Genomic DNA, 22,474 nt, shown 5'->3' on the forward strand with positions numbered 1-22,474 from the left:
CACAGAGCTCCTTGCTTTTCTAGCACTCTGCATCAGATGAAGAGACCGGGTTGCAAACTTGAGCACTGGTAGTGGAAAACAAAATTTTGGAACAAAGAATTTCTCCAGGCCTCTGCTGAGGTATTACAGGGATGCCTGCCTTTCAATCAATAGAAGGCAGACATCCATTCTCATCCTCCTGGGCCTCTCTGCAGCAGTTGACATTTGTCTACCTTGTGAGAAGTGGAAGGAGTCCATGGTAACATGCTAAAATGATTTAAGTGCCTCAGGGAGGGATGGACCCAAGCAATAGTGATGGGAAACTGAACATCTGCTGCTAGATCCCTCACTTGTGAAGACACACAAAGGATCAATTCTCTCTTTGGTCCTATTCAACATCTACATGCAGCCACTAGGTGAACTAGTAAGACAACATGGACTCAAGTGTCAGCCATTTACAGAGGACATGTGGCTCTGTCCTTCGCCATATACAATCTAAGCACATTATCTAGAGATGTGGGTGATCCAGCCAGCTTTCCATCGGTAAGCCACCAGCAATAGCTGTGGCTAAAGCATCCTCAATGCCATACCAGTGCAGCTATGATTACTCTGCCTCTAACCCAGTTGAAATCTGCTCCTATTGCTGGCCACCTGCCTGTGAGTCTAACAATCCTTCCAGAAAACAAGAAGTCATTGATTTTAAGGCTAGAAGGATCTGCCGTGATAATCTTCTAACCTCCTACATAACACAGACCATAGAATTTCACCCAGTAATTCCTGCAATTGAGAAAATTATTCATCTTGGCAACGTAAATGACCCACATCAAATGCAAAAAACTTGTGACTGAGCTACAGCATCTTTCAGAAAGACATCCAATCTTAAATACTCCCAAGTGATGTATTAGCCACTTCCCTTGGTAATTTGTTCCAATGGTTAATTACCCTTCCTGACAAAAAGTTACATCTTGTTTGCCATTTGAATTTTTTAAAAACTTTGTCTTCCAACAACTAGATCTCATGATGTCGGTCTGCAAGTTCAAAGAATTCCCTGAAATCAGGTAATTTCTGCCAATGTAGGTACTTATAGACTGATGAGGTAGCCTCTTACATTTTCTTTTTGATAAATTACAGAAATTGAGCTCTCCACAGCTGTTTAGGAGTTTTCCAAACCTTAAAAAAAAAAAAAAAAAAAAAAAAAAAGTTGGAGGAATTTACAAAATTATTTGAATTGTGGACATTAAAAATAAACACAGTCCTCCAGTAGAGGTATCACTTATGCCTTACAGAGGGAATATTTCCCTCCTCCTACTTGATACTCTGTTTTATACATCCAAAGATTGTGTTAATCAACTGCACTGTAGCAAAAAGAGCTATTACCTCCAAGTCCTTTTCAGAGTCACTACTTATGGGGGCAATCCCCCATTTGATAAGAATGTCCTACATTCTTTGTAACTAGATCCATAACTTTGCATTTCACCATCTTAAAATGAATGTTTGATTGCATCAACATTATAAAATGATCCACATCATTACTTACCATGCCACCAACCAGTGTGTCAGACTTTATCAGCAATATTTTATAATTTTATTTCGGGTCATAGATAAAAATATTGAATGGCCTTAAAGGACTTCACTGGAAAGATCCTTCATTGATTATTTCCCATTACTTATGTTTTGGAATTTATCAGCCTGTTTTTAATCCCTTGAATGAATCATACTGATTTTGCATAATGCTATGTAAGTGATAATATAATGTGGTATTAAGTCAAATACCTTACAGAAAACCAACCGCATAGTTACCTTTATCAACCAGATTTGTAGTCTTGAAAAATATCTAGTTTGACAAGAGCCATTTTCTATAAAACCATGTTGACTTGTGTTAACTATATACTGTCCTTTAATTCTTTCATAGAGTCCGATATCAGCCATTCCATTATTTTGCTTGGGACCAATGACAGGCTAACTAGTGTATATATTTTCCAGGTTAGCCTGTTTTCCCTTTAAAACATTAGCTCATCAGTGCGCTGGAAGTTCCCCGGTTTATTTATTATACATTAACTGTCCAGAGAAATCTTTAGTCAACTCCTCTAGAACTCCTTGGTGCAAGTATTCAGATTGCTGTTTTAAAAGCCTGTTACTGTAGTTTTGTTTAATGTCCTTAATTATTGCTTTAATAAAAAATATTTCATTGTCATGAGACTGATCTATCATCCAGCTTTGTTCCAAATACAGAACAGATATTGCAGACTTCTGCACTGACAATTTTACCATCTCCATTTAGTAACTGACTTATCCCAGTGTAGGGATTTCTTTTTGTTCCCAATGTATTAAGAAATTCCCTAACCTGACTGACCATAGATATTTTATCAATATCTTTAGCCTCCCTTTTCAGTTGTCTACACTTCTTAATTTCTACATTATAGTCAATGCCATCAACCTCCCCTTTCCCCACTTATATATAATTGCTGTTTTCACCTTCCCTTTTAGCCAAGATTATTTTTTATTCTATTTTTAAATAGCCATAGGAGCACTCTTGTGACTGAAGAATTATGGCCTTTTGAATATCAAGTGTTCCTAAACAACTTCTACTTTTCCCCCACACTTCTGGTTAAAATTTTTGCTCTCAGTCAATTTTTATAATTATTTTTAGTTTTGAGAAACTAGCCATTTTAAAAGCAACAGTGTGTTCAACTTGAATTGATTTAATTTTCCAATGACCAAGAAATCCTGTTTGAATTGAGTGCTTCACTTGAAGGATGAGGAAACTCTAAACTGTTAAATATATAATTAGATATTAGAAGTGGACGACACTTTTTAGGACTGCTAGTGCCATCCACCAGGCAGTGCAAAGTTGTTCCTTGTAGTCAATTGTGTAGTGATTCATCCAGTCTCCTTCAGAGATCCAAGCAACAAGGGCTTGTTTGTGTGAATTCTTTATACATTAAATGAAAGTTACATAAAGAATCTCCTAGCAATTTTAAATCTATCATTTTAAGTTAGATTTAGACATTTATGTAGAATAGTCTTTAGGTAAAATCAAGGCTCCATTTAAATCAATGGGAATTTTGCCATTGACTTCAGAAAGGCCAGGATTTCACTCTTAGTCTCCATCATGTGGTTTCTCCTGAACATTAATACACTGTGGATTAAGTCAGCATTATAAATGTTCTAACTTGTAGGTGTAAATAAATTAACAGGAAGTCAGAACAAAGCATTTAAATCTTATGAAAGATAAAGTGTACAGTAAATATTGTGAAATATATTTTGTTTGTAGAGACCGGGTAGGTCAAAGCTGGCATTTACACACTAACAGGAAAAACTAGAAGTGATGGTGGTGTACTTTATAGTACTGAAATTTATCCATTTGATTTTTAATCGTATGTAATAACAGTGTATGTCGGGGTGGAGAACCTCCGGCCTGCGGGCTGGATCCAGCCCACTACTTAATGTAATCTGGCCTGCGGCAAGTCTCTGTGCTGCGGGCCGGAAGGCCCAAGCCTGGGCGCTGCCCCCCCCCCCCCCCCCCGGCAGCTCCCAGGCAGAGGGGTGATCAGAGAAGTTCTGCATGCTACCCCTGCCCCCAGCGCCAGCTCCGCGGCTCCCATTGGCTGGGAACCTTGGCCAATAGGAGTTGTGGGGGTGGCACCTGTACCCCCTGGCCGCCCCTCCGCCTCAGGGCCGGACATGCTGGCCGCTTCCAGGAGCGGCACGGAGCCAGGGCAGTCAAGGAGCTTGCCTTAGCCCCGCTGCACTGCTGACTGGGAGCTGCCTCAGGTAAGCGCCACCTGGCCGGGGCCCACACCCCGAACCCCATCCCAGGTCGGAACCCCTGCTGCACCCTAACTCCCTCCCAGACCCTGCACCCCTACCCGCACCACAACCACCTGCACCACTTCAAACCCCCCTGCACCCTAACTCCCTCTCAGACCCCAGACCCCAACCCAGCCCTGAGCCCCCTCCCGCACTCAAAACTCCTCATCCCCAGACCCACGCTAGAGCCTGCACCACCAGCCGGAACCCTCATCCCCTTCCACACCCCAACCCCCTGCTCCAGCCCAGAGTCCGCTCCCACACCCTGAACCCCTCATTTCTGGCCCCACCTCAGAGCCATGGGGAAGCCCCGAGCCTCTGCTCTTCCCCGCGGAGCTGTGTGGGGCCCGTGACTGATTTTTTTTCTGTAGGTCAGTGGCCCTGGATAGAAAAAAGGTTCCCCACCCCTGCTGTATGTCAACTGCACCACCAAGACTCGTTATATAAGTAGTCAGCGTGACACTGGTAGACCAGCTGCCAGCTCTTGCCAAAGATGTAGGCATCAGCTGAGCACTGACAAATTCATAGCTGGAAACCAGACCAGGTCACCTGTACGTTAGTATTGTTCAAGGCAGGTGTTATTATATGGAAGTGTTTAGACTCTAAAAAAATGCTTGTAAGTTGCTGCATGTGTAATCCACACACCTTCTGGGTGTGGTGTTGTCCCCCATCTAGTGGCACCAAGACCACAGAGAGAGAGACAGAGAGATAAAATGAGTCTGCTTTACATCCTTAGCTAACAGCCAGTTGGCTTTTAGCTCATGCGGTAGAGGCTCATGCTTTAATTTCCAGAGGTCCCAGGTTCAATCCCGACCATCAGGGTCTGTCAGTGTTACACATGCATGAAACTTACTTTTAAAGTCTGTATCCCGAGCTATAAAGTTTTGCTTTATAACTGTAAAAATGCCTGCTCTGAACTTGTTAACCCAGGAAGGACAAGATAGTCCCCTGGGGCATTCCAGTCTGTCTGTGACTCCATGGTAAGAGTTTTATTGCACTCCAGGAGTTCACATTTGATACTAGGTTGGTGAAATCTAATTATAGAGCAAAGCACCAGTTTGGGGTGTCTGCCCTGCTTTTTGACAGTCTATCCTGAGGTTGGTGATCTCAGTCAAGAGCCACTCCAAACAGTGTGACAGTCAGGATACCCCAATATCATCTGCTTTTATTATTCACTCTCAAAAATGAATATTTGCTGGATCTAGTAATTCCACAGAACTTCATTGTCTGTCCATCCATTCTTTTAAACTTTTGTCATGTTCAAAAAAGTATTATTAAAAATTGTTGTACCCACTGTATTTATAACTATCCACTGGATGAATGCTCTCCCTCTTTAAATGTAGTCATTTACCAGTAAAATAATAATCATATGAAAGTTATCACTGTTCATCTGTTGCTTTGGGAAAAAAGATAATGAGAGGTTTCAGGTCACATTGGACTTATCAGCTTTGTAAAACCATTGAAGAGAATGGGACATTTCCTACCTGATAATTTTCTCTGTTAGCAGCTTTTCTCCTCACTCATTATTCATGGGTTAATGGCAGCCACCTGTGGAATTCAAAGGTGGTCCAGTGTTGTTGCCAGAGGCTCCAGGACTAACTTCCGCCCATCAGGAGAGTTCTTCCAGAACTGTAGAAACATTCCAGCAACTAATCATTAGCATTAAGACAACTTGATCTAACTTATTACTATTAAATTAACTTTAAGACATTATATCTAAGTGTCCCTTGACAGAAAAATTTCAGTTTATATTCTGGTCGTTTACCAGACTAATAGGGTGGGTTGAATTCCGAGACAAGCTGCTAACAGAAATTAAATGATCAAGTAAGAAATTTCTCATTCTATTATGCAGCTTCTCTCCTCATTCATTACTCATGGGAAGTAGTGAGCAGTGAATCCTCAAACTAGGGAGGGGAAGGATAAGCAGAGATTGAATTATTCTAGTAGAATAATGGGCAGGAATGGAAGTTCCCCCATATAGAGAGTAAAAGCTTTATAAATGAAGGAGTAATGTGGGCACCAATCCAGTAGCACCTGCCCACCAAAAGATACCATTGAAGAGGGACAGAAATTTATTTTGCAAATCTTCCTCAGATGAGGCCGATACTTCTCCCTCAGTGCCTCTGGGGACTTCTGTGAATAGTTTCCCAGATGCCTAGCATGCAGAATTTTTCATCTCTTATCTGCAGCAACCTTGAGGTCCTAAGGCCTTGGCATTTCGAATAGAATGAGATGAACAAAATACAAATTGACATAAGTACTCGATATGCTTGAGATATAGCTTTAGAGCTCTAGGAATGCCCATTTATGCCACAACCTCCCAAGGATTAGAACAAAATGATGGGAGAACTATTTGCCAAGAACTGTGGAAAGAGGAGCTTACCTTGAACAGAGAGGTTTCTGGAGCTATAAGAATAACCTTTTCTGTTTGACAAAGGAAGTGTGTGGTTCTTGTACGACCATAGGAACTACTTCCAAAACATGCCAGTTGGAGGTAAAGGCAACTAGAAAGGCCAGCCACAGGGTTATCTAATTTGTCATCGTGATTAAACTTGGCACCCAATACTCTACTGGAGGACCCAATGTGTCTGTCTGTAAAGAGCTGTTCTGACTGGTACCAATGTTTTCTAGGGTGTTTGGTTGTAGGACTCAACCATTTCTCCTGGAGAAACCCATATGTAACTGAGATCACCAGACCTTTGGGATTATAATGACATGTGTCACAATAGCACCTGGAGGTCAGGGCTCTTGTGCTGGGCACTACACACACAAAAGAGGCAGTCCCTGCCCCAAAGAGCTTTTGGTTTTCCTTCACACCAGAAATGTAAATTTGACTAGATCAATGAACAAAATATCCTGGTTGAGTTGTGTCTGGATACCAAACTGTATCAGAAGTTATGGAGAATTCATGCTGAACTACACTTCTCTTCTGATATCCAGGCTGTTAACTGTAAGTGTTCCCAGTCTGAATGAAGGAGTCCCTCTCTCAAGAGGTCTGGTGTTTTCTGTAGGTGTAACGTGGGCTTCTTAGCCATATAACAAGTCCAGAGGGGGCCAGTGGAGAACTAGAAGGAGAACCATAACTCTCCCTTTTCTATATCCTTTAAGTGAACTGTATTGAAAGATAGCAGAGTCTTCTCTATCCAAGACATTATTTCCATTGTCACAGAGAAACTTTGACCTGTGGTTACCCTGGTTTTGGAAGGGATATAAAAACCACTCATGCCTCAATCATAAGCCAACTTCTAACAGGAGGTAGAAGACTTCCTCCGTGAGTACTGTAACTGCCCACTACATGATTTCTTGTACCTTCTACTGCTGCAACTGGTACTATTCACGGTCACAGAGAGGATACTGGATTACATGGACAACTAGTTCAATCCCCTTTTACCACGTTTGCGGGTTTTGCTTGTTTTCCCTGATAGAGGTATTGAAATGAACTAAAAGGATGTGTACAGAGAGATTTTGGAAATTTGTCTTCCAAGGATGCTTGCATCCATAGTGAGCATGCAAGGGTCTAGCGTGAAAGTTGGGCTGGCTTTCAATATGTTGTTTGTACTTATCTGCCCACAAAGGGGCAGTTGAATGTTATATGAGAATGACACCTAATTTTGCATTGTGTCAAGTGCATGATCTTATGTCATCAGAAGAAATTTCAGCCACTCAGGGTCTGAATCTGATGCATAGCACCAGCAATTCTAGCCATTGTAAATAATTGGTTACTGATGACCCCATAGGAAATAATTGATGCAATGAAGTTTTGGATCTTTGCAAATCTTTACTGCTATGGTTGCATTGAGATCAAAAGCTCCTCTTGATTTTGAAGAACTGGTGGCTATGTATCTTTTCCAGCACCAGTATTTATGAATGGGTCTGTTTCTCCAGAAGGGCTATGATTGGCATGTTGTATGTGCATGGTTATAGGTGCACAACATGCAACCAGACACTTACAGTTCTAGGTGCAGAGGCTAGACCAGAAGAAGTCTTGTACAGGAGTTGTGAACTCTCATACGCAAATGCTCTTTTTGTCTGTGTCATGCTGAGGATTTTGTTGATTTTGAGGAAAATTCATCTTGATTTCCTTGGGAAGCTTCTGCTCCAGATTTTTCCCTCTGCCCGAGTAATAATCCCTTCATGGGTACCCTTGTGTGACATGGGAAGCCCATCAATGCTAACTGGTAGAGGGCATATCATACCGTACCTTTCATTAGGCCTGACACACTCATCACCCAAACTCACTGTTGTCAGTATTTGTAGCTAACAGTTGTCATATAAGATGTATACAAATTGGTAAGATGCTGGTATTAATATTATTGCGTGCTGTTTGTACTGGCAGTGTATAAAGATTATAGACAGGTGCTGGAAATATGTTCCTAAAATGTGTTTGGCAGGCAGTGCCTAAGCCCAGCCTATCCTAGACAATTCTGCCAGGTTGACTATGTCTCCAGTGAAAATTAAACAAGACCAAAGTCAATGAAAAGGATATTTACATGCAAGGTAAACAAAGCCATCCAACAAGTAAGCAAGCAGAGGACCCACTTTAGTATGTTGGTGGGGGGAGGAAACGGTGATAGGAATGACAACTCTGGATCCTTTCAGGGCTCCTCCCCTCTCCGCCCAGGTCTGTTACAGGATTTACTCCCTGACCAAGCTGGATAGCTTCCTCCTCATCCTTAGACTCTTTCCTTGAAAGCTCAGGAACTCCTGATCAGACTTTTCTGCATTGGCACTAAGACTCCTTGGGGCAGGCTGGGGACCCAACATGCTGGTTTGACTCTGAGCTTCGTATCCTGGCAGTGCAAGGGTTAGCTGGCTGGGAACAGGCAGGGCATAATTCACCCTCTTAGAGCCTCTTAGAGTAGGGAACATTGCCTAGATTTAAGCCAGGTATTTGCAGGATAGCTCTGCTATACCGGAGTGGGGGACAGAGTAGTCCTGCAGGGAGTGGCTGTAGTGGCAGATCCAGGTGGTTGAAGCCACAACACTGCTATTTACCTGATCCAGGGGAGAAGGAGGCGAAGTTGCCACTACACAAAAACGAATAACGATAAAAGCTTTTAAAACAAAACGATTGGGAGAAACTGAACTGTCAAACTGGTTCCACTGCCAGAGGCAGAAAATCTGGTGGCCTGAACTGAAGGGCAGAGTTTAGTCCTAGAGGCTCCAGCAACAACACTGGACAACTTCCAAATGCCACAGGTGGAGGGTATTAGCCCATGAGTAATGAATGGGGAGAGAAGCTGGGCCACAGAATTCCCTCTCACCATGTGGACTGTTACAGTATTAAAGGGTGAAAATGATTTAGAAACCAAACCAGCGTAATTAAGTAACATTTATTTTACATAGAACAATCTCCAAAGAATACATTTAAAAACTGATTTTATTGCATTTATTTACTGATTTTATTTATTTTCGTACAAAAGACAGACAGGCGCAATTTAAGTATTCAAATACCTCAAGTAATTAAAAAAAACCCCAAAACCTACCGATCACTATTCAGCTTGCCCCTTAAATTAAAAGGCTGTGAGTAGAAAGTTTTACTTACCCGAGACAGTAGTGCATTTTTATTTAGTAGGAATAAATCACAAAATATATTTTGTACAAGTAAATGTTATTGTAACTTTATAATTACCTACAAAATTTTATTTCAAATTGCACAGGTGTTTGCTTTACAATTGACAACTGCCAGAAAACAGGCTTAGCATTTAACTATTTGCCAAAAATATCCCTTAGAAACAAATTAGGATTTCTTTCAGAGAATACTTCAAAAGTCTAATAACTATATTATGTAACTTGGATCATTTAAAAATATAAATGTTTTCATAGGAAGAAGTGTCTATATTTATGCCATTGAACTAAATTTATTTTCTGCCTACTTTAAAAACCTGCCCTCCCCTCTGGCCCCGAAATAGCTGAGCGTCACTAAATGATGACATACTTTCCAATCAAAGTTCCAACACCACAGTGAAATCTGGAAATGTTTAAATTAATCTATTTTCTAATTTACTACTGCAGTATCAAATGATGAAAAAGGCACGTAAGTATATTCTTCTGAACAGTTTGGTCTTTTTTTGACATCAAAAACAATGTCCAATGATAGCAACCGCAAACAAACGTTTAAAAGCAAAAATACTGAACAGACATTCCTACTGATTTGATGCAGAGTCCACAATATCTGCAATCTTCATTTTCCATAGAATTTCTTGTTCAACAGGAATATGAGCAGGTTTACATTCACTTTAGCTTTATCAAACATTTTCATTACAGCTACACCTTCATACTGCATCTGAAGCAAATCCTACAATTAAGAAAAAAAAAAGTTAGCCTTGGGTTGGGTTCACACTTTATGATTCCCAATTTGAAAAATAAAAACAATTGTGGTATTTATTTATAAGTCTAGAGCCTCAAGCTCTAGATGCTTCACAGCTGAAGTGACATTTAGTAACTAATTTTTGACGCACTTACTGTACTGTCATACATATAAACTAAAATTATCCCCCTCTACATACCCAATCTCAGCCTGATCTTAATATCCTACCTCAGTAACACTGTTACATTCCACCCATTATACTATACTGCTCCAATAGTTTATGAAAAATCAGAAAGGGTAGATTTTTAGCTTAAATACAAGTTTATTTAGGTCCAATAAAGCAAATTTAAACTTTACCTGGAAATGGAGTTCCACTTTTTCCATCTGAACACCCAAGAATTTTGCTTTGATTTCAAAGTCACCCATTTCTTCACCAGGTGTGATGTCAAACATAACATTTTTAAACCTTAAAAAAAATTGGATGTATAAATGTATGCCACACAATTTCACATGATCAAGAAACAATAGAGAAAGCCATGAAAACAAAATTTGTACTACAAGCACTAGTATTTTCCTAAGCACAGTATGCACTCATGACAAGTACATAATCTGAAACCATAGGTATTACTACTGCGCCTGTGCCCAACAGTAGCAGAATCTGGGAGACTGCAGGGCAGTTTCTGGTTTGGAACAGAAATCAGTAGCGCAGAATTGGGTATTTTCTTAGGCTATATTTACACTCTCAGTGCTTTACAGTATAGGAATACAAGGATATGATACCAGCAGTGTGCTCCTGGTGTGCTTTGTACTCGTATACTAAAACCACCTCCCATAAGTAGAACAAGCATACCAGCAAAGGAACAGTTTTGGTAGTACAATTGCTTCTACAATAGGGGCTTCTGCTAGCATAGCTGCATCAGTAAGGGATCACACCCCTGACTAACACTGCTATGCCAGCAGAAGTCTGCAGTATAGACATGGCTATAGGGTAATTTATTTACAAAATGTACACACAAGTTCTGTTTCCTTAAAGGGAAGAGGTAACAAATGGCACACAGGCAGCACCCTGTATTGTAGAGTCCCGCTCCTCTGTCCCCAGAAGCTTCGGTCTCAAACCTCAGTCTCTCTCCAGGATCCCACACAAATCTAACTGCTTAACGAAATTGTGCCCACTGCCCTTTACCTCCCTCTGTCCCTGTTAGTGTCTCCATCGTGAACTGATCTCTCGTCTCTGATCTGTTCAGCTTTTTAAGAGCCCAAGCAGCTTGGACCACTGCTGATCTTTAACTTAGTATGTGTAATATGAAGTAGAGCCAAGAACACATTTCATCTTTAGGGAAAAGGTCTTTTTAGCTTTATGTACCAGGACATTTGGGTCCTGGCGTATCAGGTGGCTATCAGTGAGGCTCTGAAAACACATGAGTCTTTGAAGTCCCTTCTGAGAGTGGCCTCTATCTTTCCATCTACCAGGGCATTTGATAAGATATCCTTCCCTTAGGAAGAGATGCTAAGACACCATGTCCTTTGCCAGGGAAGTTACTGCTACATCAGCCTCAGGGGAGCTAGAAAACACTGTTAAGGTGCTAGAACCAGGTAGAATTTCAGGACTTAAATAGCCTTTTCCCCTTTTGTTGGGTGTTTCCCACTCCTTCCCCAATTACTTCACTGGAGCAACGTAGTAGGGGGATGGAAAGTTCTCTGTTTTGGATGAGTAATAGCTGTCCTTAGTTTTAGCTTAGTAAGGCTTTCTCTGGCTACATCTTGATGGTGTCTTCAACCTTCCTCTCCATGGTTTCAAACATGCCTGAAGGAAAGAACTTCTCATGCTGCTTTAAGTTTGGGTTTTTCTCAAAGCCAGGAGTTCTCCAAACAAAGCTCCTTCTTTGGAAGAGAAACTGGAGCTCATGGAAGATGTAGGGTACTTTGTCCTTTGTATTTTCTGGTGTTTGGCTTCTTTAAAAATATATATATTCATTTTGCCTTTGGGAATGAAGTTTCATTCGGATTGGGGGCCCACTCTCCCATTGCACTTGGGGCTTTTGAGGTGTAGCTCATGTGAAGGGAAGGAGGGAGGGTTGAGCTTTTGCGCTTCTCATCCTTGAATATGTTATTGGAAAGGAAATGCAAAGAAGCATCCTCCTAAGGGACTGGATTCTCCTCTTTAAAGAAGGCTAGTTGGAAAATATGCCAGACTCCTTGCTCTTGACAATAACTCACTTAAGTGAACGGGAAGGAACTCTGGATTTTTTTTTTTTTTAAATAGACCGGACCAGTTGATTGTGAGAGGTGTTAAATTAATGAGCCCCCCTCAATTTCCATCAAAGAATCCCTGATTAGTACCACGGGGGCTCTAACAGGCCTCACCACCAATGTGAACTGACCCATCCTTGCTGAAATGTCTCTAGAGGAGTCTTGACTAGTGTGTGAGGAAGAATGCAGGGACCTCAACATGTCATTGAAATGCTGCATCGTTTTCTTTAGAAGAGCAAAGGTCCATGAACCTTTGAAAAGTGTGACAGAGCTGTCTTTTCTATAGCTTCTGAAAAAGGTCTCCTCACAAATGAAGCACTCCTTGATTTTCAGTTTGTTCTCTTCGGTTTGCTCAGTATGATAGAACTCCACAGGTTGTCCTGTTTCCAAGGGCGGGAATGACAAAAAGCACCCTGAAAATTTTTTGGTCCTCTAAGGGAGAAAGGGTGAGAGAAAGGTGAGATATTTTGCTTGCAAGTGTCCCAGAGTTATGAAACCTAGGATATTGGATAATGCAGGAGACTTCAACAACCAATTCTATTTGCACTGCCAAAGGCAGAGAATCTGGGACAAGGGTGGAAGGAAGCACAGAGAAGTCACGTGTGACCTCTCTCTGGTATTTGCAGGAAGAGAGCTGAAGCCCAAGTGTCTCAGGAGGAGGGAGAAGTCAGGATTCAGAAGCTTCAAAACTGAATTATTTTCACTAATGGCAATTTCAGCATAATGCCTGCTTTACTCAAAAGTTTATTAAAATGATTACTCAGTGGATGAAAAGGCAATAGCTGCTCAGCAAGTCAGCTGTATCAGCGCTTATTAAATTACTTTAAATGGAACATCTAGAAGTTTGCTATAATGTTGCAATAATATGGTGCCTATTCTTAAAAAAAAGTAATTAAGTAGCAAACTACAAAGACAACGGGGAGAAAGTTAATTAGGATACACAACTGTAATTTCCCTTCCTAATGTATAAAAATCTCTACAGTAATGTGAGGAAAAAAGAATGCTGACAAAACAATGACTGGTTAAAGAGTTGTCAATTTCCTTGGCTCTGAGCAGGTTTAATGTCATACTCACTGGTTGGTTTGAAGATCTTCAATTTCTAGAATGACACCTTTTTCATGTAGTCTTGCTGCTGTGTACTTTAGTGATGTGTGCTTAAGTTTTTTGCTTCCCTTCTCTTCTACTTTTCCATCTAATTTAATTGACCTCCGAGAATTTCTGTAGAAGAGAAAAGTTTGTGGTTAATCCACCACCAAACACATTTCTCCTTCAGACTTATTTCTTTCCTCTTCTCCATAGTTCTTAGCAAAGGAACGGCTAACAAAGAGTTTAGTTCTTCCTTCACTCCTGTGTGTTCTTCTGAAGGCTCTCGTTAACTGTAACCAACTTTCACATAAAAAAATAAAAAATTAACAATAGAAAGAAACAAACTGGAGGAAAAAAGAAAAGGAACAGATCTGAGCATTACTGGAATTACTATTAGACAGAAAAAACAGGAGACATTTTGCCTGAATAATCTACATATTTTTGTAAAGATTTTCAGCTGCTGAAAACTTAAATTTTAGCAGCAGGTTATATTTAACTTATAGTAAGATGTAAAGTGATAGAAGTGACAACAGATTTTCTTTTTTTTAAAAAACAAAAAAACCCGAAGTCCTTCTCCCTTAAAGAACCCACAACTTATGTCAATAAAACTTTACATTGTGTACTCTTAGTTGTGGCTTTATCTCATGAGTAATGCAGTAATCCACGAGTGAGTTATGCAGATCATCCCAGACAAGTGTCAAATACTTGCATCACAAAGCATATTTTAGCAAAGAAATATTTTAAAAAGTTAGTACTATTCTATATCCCTCCACCTTCAAGCAAGTTGCCTCAGAGTGAGGAGGAAAATAATAGTGATGCCCCAATGCAAAGTCGCACATGGAGCATGCACATGCGTACTCCCACTGGTAAACTCCAATTAAACTTTCTAATTTAAGACCAATAAATTGAAAACATACCTGTCAGACTTTTTTTTTTTTTTTTTTTTAATAAAGGCTTTTTAAAAGGAGGCTTCAAAGAAATTTATTATCACTGTCTCCTTTTCGCTGTGTAGTTATTCAACAGTTAGTGACAACTCTGGTTCACTTTTTACATGTGAATTATACTCAAATTTTCAACTAAAGGTGAAGCCCTCCACTTACATCACTGGCATTTGGAACTCTCTTTAGACATTAAAAAGAAATCTTTCAACTCACTTTCTTGTTAAGTTGTCTAAGCAGGTTTTTATATAGGTGTTGTAATAATTTACTTGATCTTCATAAAATGCTGTCTTGGATTGAAGTGCAGACAGAGTTTGTTGGAGTTTCACTAATTCAGCTTTTCGATGATGTCGGTATCTTCTTTGATTTCGGATGTCCTAAGGTAAAAAGTTTTGAATTGAATTGTTTTATTGAATAATAAATTGATTTGAATTTTTAAAATAAAGTTATTTCCTCACAAACCACCACCAAAATCTGTTCAATACTTCTATGACTGAATAGTAACTTATTGCTCACTCATTTACTGGGGAAAAACATGAATTATAATATTGCACTTGCTCATATTTCCCAGAAGTGGTTTTTTTAAAGTGCAGATACAAATCTTATGTGTACAAAGAATAGCATTTAGTTGTGCAAAATGGATAATGACATCCCTAACCCATTTATGTGCCATTTAGTCAGCTGCTTATAAAAGCATATTTCTTTTATCATTTATAATTATTTCTGCCTATTATTCTGAAGAGAGAGTCCATGTTTCAGCAAATAAACCATTATTCGATGACCATTGACTTATTTGAGGACCCAAAGAAGTCAAGAAAACTAGTTAAGAAACATCTATAAAACCTTTATTTTGAATGGTATGTTATTTCTCCCAATACATTGATGCTACAGGTAGAGACTTAGTCAGCTTCTTCACTCCAGTGTATATAATTTACAAACAGTGGTGAGGACCGAGTAAATAGGTCAGATTTTAAGAATCAGACAAATATTTGGGATAGGGTGAAAAGCCATTGACAGTTCTGACTCAGTTCTAGGACACTGCAGAATATAAAGGACTTATCTATTCATGTGATGATTATTTTTAGGTCTTTAAAACACAATAAAAACTGTTACTTATAATAACTGTGGTTCTTCAAGATGTTGTAGTTAGTGTGGATCCCACTGTAGGTGCGCATGTCCCTTGTGTGTACAATTGGAGTCTTGATTAGCAGTGCCGGGGGCCACACATGTTCTGTGCTTCCTCATGCTCCCATGCAAGGGCATAAAGGGCAGAACAGCCACAATCTTCCTCAGGGCCCCACAAGCAAAAGCCTGGGTTGCTAAGGACTCAAAGTTGAGTTTGAGAGCTGGTCATAGGACCCACACGGACTACATCTTGAAAAAAAAAAAAGACTGTTACTCACCTTTCCATAGAATCACAGGGTTAGAAGGGACCACAAGTGTCATCTAGTCCAGTGATTCTCAGCATTTTTTCATTTGTGGGCCCCTAAACATTTTTGAATGGAGGGGCAGACCCCTTTGGACATTTTAGACAGTCTGCAGACCTCTGGGGCCCACGGACAACAGGTTAAAAACCCCTGTTCTATAGTAATGACAACTTTCTGTGGATTCCTTTGAGATAGCCTGCAGAGGGGTCCATGGACCACAGGTTGAGAAGCACTGATCTAGTTTACCCCCCTAACATCATGCAGGATTTCTCATCACTGTTCTTCAATATATATTGCATAGGTCCATTATGCTGTAGATGTGCACGCACTGGTGCTAGAGTGTTTTCCCCAGCAGTATCCATAAAGGCCCCACCCACTGCTAAACTCCTCATGCTCCAAAGCCAGGATATAAAGGCTGAAGCATCAGGGAAGGAAGGTGGGTTGTATAATGGACATATGCAACACATCTCAAAGAACAACAGTTATGAGAAGGTGAATAACCATTTTGTCTTTTGAGTGCTTACATATGTCCATTACACTATTGGTGACTCCAAGCTGATACTCCAGGAGCCAGGGCACAAAGTCTCATTGGAAGAGGGTCTGTAGGACCACTTTCCCAACATTTGCATTCTCCTGTGATGCAGCAGACTGAGTTATGCCTGGCAAATGTATAACTACAAAAGACCACTTTGCTGCTCTACAGAGGTCCATAACTGGGACACGTGCCACAAATGCTGCTGAGGTCAAATGAGCTCTGGTCTAGTGCACTGAGAGTCTGTCAGGAGACATTACTCCTTTGGCAGCACAACACATTGTAATGCAGCTGGTGATCCATTTTGAGAGCCTGTGAGTTGTCATCGGGTGGCCTCTCATACGTTCCGCATAAGATGAAAAACTGGAAGGACACCCCGAAAAAGGCTTTGTCCTACCTAGCTAAAAACACCAATGCGTGAATGTCCATGGTATGGAGCTGCTCCTCCTCCTTATGGATACGCAATTTTGGGAAGAAACCTGGTAGGCAGGTAGACTAATTCAACTTAAAATTGGACACCATCTTCAAGAGGAATCTGTGGTGTGGTCTCAGCTGAACCTTGTCTTTATAGAACACCGTAGGGTGGATTCATGACCAGTGCACTCAGATCTCCCACCCTCCTGGAAGAGATGATGGCTGCTAAGGTGATTACCTTTGTTGTCAGGTGTAGAAACAAGCACAATGGTAAAGGCTCAAAAGGAGGGTCCATAAGCACAGACACCACCAGATTTAAAGCCAGGAAAACGTTGCGGCTCTGACAAACAGTCACACCATTCAGGAACCTGGTAGTGATTGGGTGAGCAAAGACCGTCTTTCCATCTATGTGAGGGTGAAATGCTGAGATGACCACTAGAATCACCCTAATAGAGCTAAGAGCTAGCCCTGACTCCTTAAGGAGCAAAATATAGTCCAGAATTGATTAAATCTTCATCTGAGTCAGGGCCACATTACCAGAGGCTGCTGAGATGGAAAAAACATTTTCATTAACTCAACTAAATAGCTTTTTTGGATGGCTTTCCGCTATTAAGGAGCACATTCTAGACTGCAACTGAGCAATGTGCCTTTTCTGCATTCAACCATGCCGTAAGGTGCAGCACTTACAAGTCTGGGTGCAGCATCCACCCATGGCTGTGTGTCAGGAGGTCTCAGGTTACTGGCAACGAAGGTTTATGAGTGAACAGTTTGCAGAGGTTTGAATACCATGTCTGTCTCAGCCAGGCTGGAGCTATAAGAATAATACTGCCCTGATCTTGATTGAGCTTGAGAATGACCCTGGGAATAAGGGGTATTGGCAGGTATGCACAGAGGAGCTCTTTGTTTCTCAGAAACAGGAAAGCGTCTGATTTTGACCCTGGGCTGTGATCCACCCCAGAACAGAAGCAGGAATACTTCCTGTTCCTTCGAGTTGCAAACATGTATGGACAGAACACACCAGTTAGAATGCTTGAGCGACCATTAGTGTTCCAAATTGAAGGACTTGCCCAGGCTAATTGCCAGGCCAGCCTGGCAGGTGTGATGCGTTGAGATTGACAAAGTTCTGAATGCACCAGTTCCACAACTTGACTGCCTCCTAACAGAGGCTGTCTGACATGGCACCCCCATGCTTGTTCACATAAAACACTGCTGTGGTGGCGCTGAAAAGTCTTGCCCTAAATGTGCATCAGGAACTGCCAATATTCACAGAATACTGCATGTAATTTGCAGACATTTATGTGTAACCTAGATGCACTCCCCAACCCACAGCTGAGCCATCCATTACCAAAGTCATGATAGGGATAGGGAGAAAGAAAAGAACTCCCCTGCACAGGGAGTCTTGGCTCATGGCAGTACTTTGTCAGGGATGTACACCAGCTTGTCTGGATGATGAATCTGAGGGCAATAAACTGACTTGAGCCATGCCTGAAAATCTCTCAGGTACAGCCTGGCATTAGGGGTGGACCTATGTGAATGCTGCCATATCACTTAAAAGTCTGTGGGAATTCCTCACAGTGGTCTGAGGATGGTCATTGAGGAGCGCACAGAGTTCCCATATAGTATGAAATCTGGAATAAGGCAGGAAAGCCTGGCTGAGGTCAAATCCAAGACTGCCCTGATGAATGCAGAAGCAATAAAGTTGACTTTTCATTGTTCAATTTCAGGCCTAGGACATTGAACAGACCCAGGATCTGAGGGACCATGGCCCTGAGATCCGTGGCAAGCATCACCATCCTGAAACTGAGGCGGTGTATGTATTTGTTGTGTTTACTCAGGTCTAGGATAGGACAAAGACCACCTTTCCTCTGCAGAAGAAGAAAATATGGGGAGCAGAAGCCTTTTCCCCTGAACTCTTGTGATACCTCTTCTACGGGTCCTAGATGAAGCAACAAGGCCATTTGGTTGCAATGTTAATGTGACAAGGGTCCCCTGCAACTTCCTTTATGTCATCTTTCAGTTCCTCCCTACTGTCCTGTAGGAACTTGGTTAGGAAGAACTTCATCCTTCATGTAATACAGTTATATTTTGTGAATAGGGCCTGATAGTTCATGATATGGAGCTGTACTGAAGCAAAGGAATAAAACTTGCACCTGAAGAGATTCCATTTCTTAGAGTCTTCCTCTTTTGGGGTGCCCTTTGTAGTTCTGGATTTGTGTATAATACCAGTTTCACCAGGAACCCTGGGTTAGGTTAGCCATAAGGAATTCACAGCCTTGGCATGATGCTTGGTACCTTTTCTCAATCCTCTTGAATGTAGCAGGAAGAGCAGCCAAGGTTGGCCAAAGTCCCTTCACCAGCTAGTGTATATTGTTGTTAATGAGGAGGGCAATCCTGGTAGAGGTTGAGAAGTTCAGGATGTCAGAGTTTATGGGACTTTTCCCAGATTACTGAGGTTGTGATGTCCAGGGTCTGTGGGACTGGGATTGAAAGGTCCTACAACACTTTAAAGTAGTCCAGTGCTAATGTTGTGGCTAGTGTTACTGCTTCATCTAGTGACAATGATGACTTCTGATGGAGAAAGAGGTTGATGGGGTTCTTCCTGTGTAGCCTCAACCTGTTTGTGGAGGTTATGTGTCTCTGGCATGGAAGGCCTGGCCATTGCTGCCACTGGGAAGTGAGATCTCTTCTTTTGTGATACACGAGAAGGGGATCTGCTCTAAGACATGCACACTGTACAGGCGTTGGCTGGGCTGAGGTTGATGAACACAGTGCCACTTGTGTTTTGCCTATGATGGGGAGCCACTGGGAGCCTCCGGCACCTTCTGTGAGGTTCTCCCCCTTCTTGACATTGTGAATCAATGGCTCAGGGACAGCAACAAGGAGTATATTTCCTCCAGTGGGGGTGCCATAGTGTACGTGACATCAGTGCCCGGGGAGGTGATGTCAATAGTTGTCTCTGTGTGGAGGATGTCTCAGATGTGGATATCTACTCCTCTACCACTATGTACGTCAGCACTGTGACGAGTTCAACAGTGTGTTTGTAAGGCACGCAATGCCACCTATGCCAAGATCACTCCTTCCCTGTGCTACACTAGCACCTCCCACGCTTGAAGCAACAGAGAACTTGGAGGATTTGTCTCTAGAGGGCTAGTATTTTGGTCCTTCCTTTCAAGGCACTCACTGGTTTCAGTCTTGCTACGACAGGTGGTAAGAGGGAACCGCGGGAGGGTTGCGACCGCATGAGAGCTCAAGGTAGTACAGGGTCCACACAGAGCCTGAAGGATTCTGCTATTCAAAGACTCCAACTGTACATGAGGCACATGGACTCCTACAGTGGGTTCTGCATCAGTTCATACTCAAAGGATAAAACTAGATTACTCTCTTAAAAAGTATCCATCTCTCAACCTTGGATATTAATTATGTTGATTAAAAAAACAAACTAAAAGAGTGCCAGTCAAAGTGCCCTAACACAAATTAACAATTAAAAAATGTCAGCAACTTTAAAATGATCAATTCAGTCTGGGCTCAGCCAGCTACGTACAAAAAACTTCACACCCATTTGTCTAGGAAGCATTCCCTACACCTACTTCAAAAGCCCTCGTAAACAGATGTCTTCTGCAGCAGGCCTGGAAGGTCATCAGACCTGGACTATTTCAGAAAAGGGAGGGAGCAAGTTCCGGGATCTCACAGAGGATGCCCTGCCAGATGCCCCCTACCACACCTCTTGTAACAAGGAGGTTGCAGCTTGAGCACAACCTTCTGATTACAACTGTGGCAGCATGGGAGAGAGGCAATCCCTCAGTTACAGTATTAGAAAACATATCTGGCTATGTGTATTTGCAATCAACCCACCTTTTACCTTTTCAAAAAAAGTGTTTCTCTCATGACAATAGCTGATGCAAATGAATATATTTTCACATTAACTACACTAAATGGACAATACGAGCAAGAATGGGGATTCTGATTTGGGTCAAGGTGGTTGGTTGCTACAAGTTTAACTCTTTATTGAGATAATGGAGAAAAACACCCTCCTTTATGGTTTTTCATCATTGCTGCAGCTATTTTGTCTTATGTCAAAGGTATGTAAGGAAATCCTTTTTCTGACTGCTATTTTTATTTGGTTTCTTAACTTTTAAGCTCTGTAAAGATGAAACCAGTGATTACTCAAAACATTGTGCTTTGAAAAATTTGTTTAATTTTAAAATGGAAAAAAAGTAGCTTACCCTCTCGCATTAGCACCTGCCATTTGCGGTGTAGGTTTATCGATACCAATAAAAGAGCGACATACAAATATCCATAGTATTGGAGATTGTCAGTTACTCTTCATCACTTGCGTAGTGTGGATAATAGAGGAAAAGTGCACACCCTTGTATGTTATTCAGCTCAAGCAATCATGTGTTTAAGTATTTTAGCAACTAAATTTATTTCCTCACTTATTTTGACGGTCTAAATTTTTCTTTCAAACTGAGATGGAATCATTATTTGCATACTGAGGTGACTCAGTTTGGTATTCTGTATGAGGATGTTTATCACATGTACATGTGCATATGGTGAAAGGGTAGGTGCATTTTTAGAAAACTTAAAAGAAAACAGCACATTCCAATTACCTTAGCAATCTCATTGATGATTTCTTGGTACTTATTTGCTGAAGACACTAATCCAGCCTGTTCCAATGTGCGAAGATTTCTTTGTATTTTCCTTTTTTTTTGTTCTATTGGTAGCTGCCCATCTTCAAGCATAGACTGACTGTGCTTCATTTTCTCAGGAGTTTTGGAATCTAAGATGGCACGTTTCTCTACCACTTTTAAGTGCTCGGATTCCTGGACAAAATATGGAAAAAAAACAGTTGCTTACCTGTTCATAACAAATATATATAAAAAAAGTGTCCCGATGCTCTCACCTCTATGTAAAAGAGATAACTGAGAACTCAGAACAAGACTGTGTAAAATAAATGCTATGTTTATATCCATGTTGACTAAACTCTTAGCATGCCTCTTGAAGGCACCTTAAAGTAGGTCCATTATTAAGGCTACATTTTAATCACGGGTATTTTTAATAAAGGTCATGGGCAGTAAACAAAAATTCACAGCCGGTGACCTGCCCGTGACTTGTACTATCTACCCCTAACTAAAATGGGGGCGGGGGGGAGGGGGGGTGGCGCGAGGCGCGTCCGGAGGTGCCGTGGGAGTGGCCCAGGACACCCACTGGTGCTCGGGGAGGAGGGCTGGATGGAAGTGCGCAGCCCAGGACCCCCACTGGTGGTGGGGGAAGGGTGCCAGGCGGCAGCTCACGGCTCAGGACCCTCGCTGGTGCAGGGGGTGGGGGAGAAAGAGGATTGGCAGGGCTGACAGGCTCCCTACCCAGCTCTGCATGTCCCTGCAGCTCCTAGGGGGAGGGAAGGCCAAGGTGGCTCTCCACACTGCCCCTGCCACAAGCTCTGGCTCCGCAGCTCCCATTGGCCGGGAACCACAGCCAATAAGAGCTACGAGGGCAGCGCTGCAAACATGGGCAGAGCCCCCCCTCCGGTAAGCACCGCCCTGCACCCCAATGCCCTGCCCCAAGCCCTGAGCCCCCTCCCACACCCATGCTGCCCCAGCAGCGGCCAGTGCTGCTGGCCCAGGTACTGCCTGATCTGCTGGGGCAGCCCCGAAGCCAGCCACACCAGTCACTGCAGAAGTCACGGAAAGTCATGGAATCCATTATGGACACAGTGCATTATCCATTATTA

The 22,474-nt window shown here is 41.8% G+C and overlaps 1 protein-coding gene across 2 annotated transcripts in view; it reads right to left on the minus strand.

Moving 5' to 3' along the window:
* Window positions 1-9,130: 9,130 nt before the first annotated feature.
* IQGAP2 (IQ motif containing GTPase activating protein 2) overlaps window positions 9,131-22,474 on the minus strand; it is a 230,985-nt gene continuing 217,641 nt past the window's right edge. For both annotated transcript variants that reach the window (XM_024194115.2, XM_024194113.2), the window contains 5 exons: window positions 21,354-21,566; window positions 14,590-14,750; window positions 13,424-13,567; window positions 10,457-10,565; window positions 9,131-10,087 (listed from right to left, as the gene is read on the minus strand). In XM_024194115.2, coding sequence (XP_024049883.1) covers window positions 9,974-10,087; window positions 10,457-10,565; window positions 13,424-13,567; window positions 14,590-14,750; window positions 21,354-21,566 — 741 coding nt within the window. In that variant the 3' untranslated portion in view covers window positions 9,131-9,973. The remainder of the gene's footprint in view (window positions 10,088-10,456; window positions 10,566-13,423; window positions 13,568-14,589; window positions 14,751-21,353; window positions 21,567-22,474) is intronic.

This window comes from Terrapene carolina, unplaced genomic scaffold (assembly GCF_002925995.2).
Source record: "Terrapene carolina triunguis isolate 2854851 unplaced genomic scaffold, T_m_triunguis-2.0 Scaffold69, whole genome shotgun sequence".
Lineage (NCBI taxonomy): Eukaryota > Metazoa > Chordata > Testudines > Emydidae > Terrapene > Terrapene triunguis.